The 4,911-nt window shown below is 41.8% G+C and overlaps 1 protein-coding gene across 1 annotated transcript in view; it reads left to right on the top strand.

Annotated features, from left to right (window-relative positions):
• Positions 1-4,911, top strand: part of IQGAP2 (IQ motif containing GTPase activating protein 2) — a gene marked incomplete at its 3' end in the record, with an annotated part of 303,633 nt that overhangs the window by 151,622 nt on the left and 147,100 nt on the right. The window contains 1 exon segment of the mRNA XM_014583916.1: positions 908-1,064. Within this exon segment, the coding sequence (XP_014439402.1) occupies positions 908-1,064 (157 nt within the window).

The raw sequence follows: 4,911 nt of genomic DNA, 5'->3' as shown, positions 1-4,911 counted from the left end.
CAGAAAGCGAGAACTCATCCCCCAGGGGGAATGGTCACACCACAATCCCTTTTCCTCCATTCTCCTCTCGGGATCTTGGGCATGCAGGCACACCCGCCCAGCATGAGTTTAAGCCACTACATGGGAGTCCAGCGACATAGCCATTACATTAACTGCTGGTCCCACAACTCAGATTCTCAACACACCACTGTAGAATGGGAACTGGCCCGGCTCCTCACCACTGTGTGTCCTTGAGACAACAGTGACCTTGGCACTCGCTTTTCTATGATACTGGCACAGTGTCCTAAGATTTAATCTGATCTTTGTCTGAAATATTTTTTTTCAGAACCCAGTACTGTATCTTTCTAAAATGGCAAACTTATAATGAGTTCATGATACTGGGGGAAAAGGGTGTATGTTATTTAGAGAAGAGTGTGTCTGCTCTCTAGATTTCTCCTGTCTGTGTTACAGGCCTTCCTTTCCCAAGTCTCATTTCTGGACTGAGGCAACTGCAGAATGTACAGTCCTTTGGACTGTGTTGTCCCCAAGGCACAACCCCAACAAAAATTGCCTCTGCTACAAACTTGTAAAGTTGGAATTAATTTTTTCTTTCATGTCAGCAGGACTCATTTCACCCATACAAATTGTTTAGCTGTTTTCCTTTTTGGCACAAAACGGTTTGCAGAGACTCCCCTAAAGGTGAAGTTGACAAGCTCTGGCATGGCAAAGACTCCAGTGCCTCTGGGCTCTTATTCCTCCTTGTGCATCTAATGTCCCACACAGAAAGTTCTCTCTTCCCACTGTGACATCTAGTGATGTTTCAGCTCCTGCTTCCTCTGTCTCCATCATACACAGGGAAATGCTCTAGGTCTTCATTTACAGAATGGAGTCGTATTAAGTTTGTGTGTGTGTGTTTTAATCCTCCTAGGTGGATGGAAGTCTGCTTAGTGGAAGAATTGCCACCAACCACCGAACTGGAAGAAGGGCTTCGGAATGGAGTGTACCTCGCGAAGTTAGCCAAGTTTTTTGCCCCGAAAATGGTATCAGAGAAAAAGATCTACGATGTGGAACAAACACGTTACAAGGTAACTGAGATCTAATTGGTTTTGGCTTCCAACTAAAAGTAAAAGTTGGGTATTTCATTTCCTTTCCCCTCTTTTGCTCTTAGTGTTTCTCTCGGGATTTCGTGGGAGGGGGGATGTCCTTGGTCTTTGAAGCCTGTTAATAATCATTCCTGAGGCAGCAGCAGTTTGCAAAAGCCAAGTGTTTCCATTTCTGGGCTGAAGCTGAGAGACCCCTGATTTGTGGGGCTTCTCAACACCCATCTCCCAATTAGTCCTTCATGGAGGTCGTTGGCAACTTTATTAGTGCCAGTAAATGTGAAAGTGGGAGCATGCTCCCCCTCCTTTTTTCACCTCCGACATAGTTTATTGCTCCCATGTTCTCATCAAGGTATAAAACACCCAACTGGGACTTGAACTTGTGGCCCTAAAGAGTTTAGCCCAATGTGATAAAAAAGAGTAATAATATTGAATGGCCAGGTAGGAATTCTTTCCCATTTGGTAAGTAAAATCAAGTAAGATGAACCTTTCTGTGTGCAGCTAGTCTTAAGAATTGTTTCACAGGATTTGGAAAGATCCAGGGAGTAAAAGGCTGCTATGACCCTTCCAGAAACTGCTACAGCAACAAAACCCCACCCATATTTAAATTTGGAACAGGGAGAGAAAGCAAAATAGATACCACTGTTGTATTTATTTAAATAGCTATTACTTTAAAACTCCTGATCTTATAGCGATATGTATCAAAGTATTTTCAGATAAAATGATTCATCTAGGATTTGTCCCAAAATAACTGGGGGAGGGGCCAATGGGCAATAGAAACTGGCCATGGGTTTATAATTGCTGAGGATTGGTGGGGACACAAGAGTTCAGTTTAATAATCATGCCAGTTTTACATTTGAAAATTTCTATTAAAAAGTGAAAGAGAGAGGCCAGTAGGTGCCATGATGACTTAAGGCGTTGGACTCTCACATGGCTAACTGTGGTTCAAGTCCCAGATCTCGAGGCTTAAGAATTACATTGGGCAAGTACGTGTGCTCAAAATCCCCGGAGGAGAAGGGATTGCAGTGTGGCCATCCCTCCTGGGGGGGTGATTTTTCACTTTCCCTCTCACTGTCTCTCTCTGGCTTTCTCCAGCTAGCACATGAACCATATTGCAAAAACCTTAAATAAAAGTGAGAGAGGAAAAAGTACACACCAGTCTACATGACTCTTCCAAAAGAGATGTATCTTCAAAAGAGAATTTTAAATATGTGGTGTTGTACTCTGTAATATATGATCTCTTGTCTACTTATGGACCAAGATTTCCAAAGTATCCTTGGAACTTGATTCTTTATTTTCATAATCTATTTAGTTCTTTATGTCAATATTTTTTACTTACAGATTTTCACATATCCTTATAAGTTATTTGCCTTACAATCAAAGTTATTTCTCTTATAATTGCAAGGACAATGTATAGTTGAAGATGGAATGATTTCCCTCTTATTGCATAGTTCACACTACCCTTCAGTTCCTTAGACAAAGATAGTTTTAAAAGATCCATATTGAATTGAGATCAGATGTTAGAACAATTATTAAGGCTAACAGTAGGCAAGATCACTTGAAAAATCTCTTTTGAGTCCATTTTCATAGTCTAGTACAAAAAGTAACCTAGCAAAAGTGTTTGCCTTAAATAATGTTATGGGAGAACACATTTGCATTTGTGAAATTGAGTTTATGAAGTCATGCATTTCACCCCAGAGTTTCAACTCATTGTAGCCTTTCACAAGATTTTAATAAAACAATGACTGGCACCAGCAGATGGCATAATGGTTATGTCACTGGAGTCCCATGTAGTCAATTGTGGTTCAAATCCCAGACCCAGTGGTTTAACCCTCACATGGAATGTGTGTGTGTGCATGCCCAAAATCCCAAGAGGAGAATGGAAAAGGGATTGCGGCATGGCCATTCCCCCCTGAGGAGTGATTTCTCACTTTCTGTCTCTCTGTTTCTCTGGTGAGCACATGTGCCCTATGGCAAAAATCTCTCTCTCAAAGATTTAAACTAAATAAATAAATAAATAAAGTTTGACAAAATTAAGTTTTTGAACTTTTTTTGAGATATAATTTTAGAAATTCAGGGAAGCACAGAAGAAGGGAGAAAAATCTGTATTCTCAACCACAAAAGAAAAATTTGTCTACATTGTACTCTGTGATTTTCTTTTTTCATTGTTTTTATTATATCATTGTCAAAATCTAGATCTGCTAGAATTGACAGCCATGTGGATTTGATGGTAGAGTTAAAGTATAGTTGGCCTAGGTTCTAACCTGTCCTGAAAGGAGGATGTGGACACTTTCTTTTGGACTTTTGTAGACAAAGCTTCTGCAGAAGTGCCTACAGAGCAAAGCGTGGGCTAATTTTTTTGTCTTCCTGGCATATCATATACCTGGACATAGGTGTCTCCTTCCAGATCAGCTCTGGACCAGTTGCTCCTGGCAACTTAAACAAGTACCTTCTCTGCCAGCACCAGGCATCCTACTGTTTGAGTAAATAGCAACTCCTCTTTGGGCTAAAGACAGGGGAGATATTTCCACTGTCTCGTGATATAACACAATACCTGCAGGGTCCTAAGTGACACATTATGAAAGAACAGAGTGTTCTTTTTAGCCCCTGGAGGACTAGGTTGCACAGACTTGGTGCTGAGAAGGGGACAGGAAGAAGGGAGGGAGCAGAGGAGGGAGTCTATTCACTGGAGAAAAGTTTTTGGTTTTGTTTTTCTTTCATTAAATCCCTGAAAATACCTATGTTCTCGATGGAAATTTTTAGTGATTTGCTACTTGATCATAAAATGTTATTTTAAAGCCTTTCATTTCTTATAGAAAAATGCAAGGTGACACGAATTAGTAAATCAGTGACCCAGCTTCTTGTTCTTCTGTTATTCAGAACGGAAGCCTGTCACGTGGTCCTTTCCAAGGAGCACTAAATCATGGGACTGAGACACAGATGTCGAAACACGAGGGAACACTCACCCAGCTCCAGCCCCTTGATGTGCCATCTGGAAGCCATGAATTCAGCAAACATGGGCTCTGGCTCCACGGTCTGCCTAGACTATAGCAATAAAATATGATCTACTGGTTAGGCAGAGTGTCCCCAAGGCAAGGCTAGGTCCCTGAGTCCCGAATGACTCAGCGTTGACAGCCATCAGTTAGACAAGCCCTGCCATGCAGTGCCACTCTCCTTGTCTGCCAGCTTAAGTATAACTGTGGGTCCTTGTTAATTTAGGATTAGAAAGCTGTCCTAGATGTTAGAGTTAAACTTCCCAGTTGTGAGTACGCTTTCCATGGCCACCTCCACCCTCTACCCAGACCTGAGTTCTATGATCCTACCACATATATTGTGGTACTGGACACCCCTCTCTTGAACATGTGTTGTATATTGCAAAGATTGTCTTGCATACAGGCAGGAAGTGTGTGCACCTTCTCTGCCCTATTCTCAGTGAATGGCGCAAGGTCTGGTCTATACGAGTGCTCCAGAAACGGCTATTGGGTGAAGGAGTGAATGACAGTAGTTTCAGATAAACCGAAGATCATTCCTTTTCTGGTCTTCTGTGCTTTATTCAGTGTTTATTTCAGGTGCTCAGAATTTAGCTCCTTCCTCTCAGTATGATGCTCAGCCCTCCAGCAGAACCACCTGATGGGTATGTGTAAAAACCAGAGCCCCCTCTTCCCGACCCTGCCCAGACTGCTGATGCAGGCAGACTCTTGAAATCTCGGAAGCTGTATTCTTAATGAATTGCCCCTAGGTGATTCTTTTTTCATATACTACTGAGGTCTGAGAACCACTGCTCTAATAGGCAGGTAAACATTTGATATGATAAATTGGAACAAAGTTGTAG

This window comes from Tupaia chinensis, unplaced genomic scaffold (genome assembly GCF_000334495.1).
Source record: "Tupaia chinensis unplaced genomic scaffold, TupChi_1.0 Scaffold145093_1, whole genome shotgun sequence".
Taxonomy (NCBI): domain Eukaryota; kingdom Metazoa; phylum Chordata; class Mammalia; order Scandentia; family Tupaiidae; genus Tupaia; species Tupaia belangeri.
This window is presented reverse-complemented; position numbering and strand designations above follow the sequence as displayed.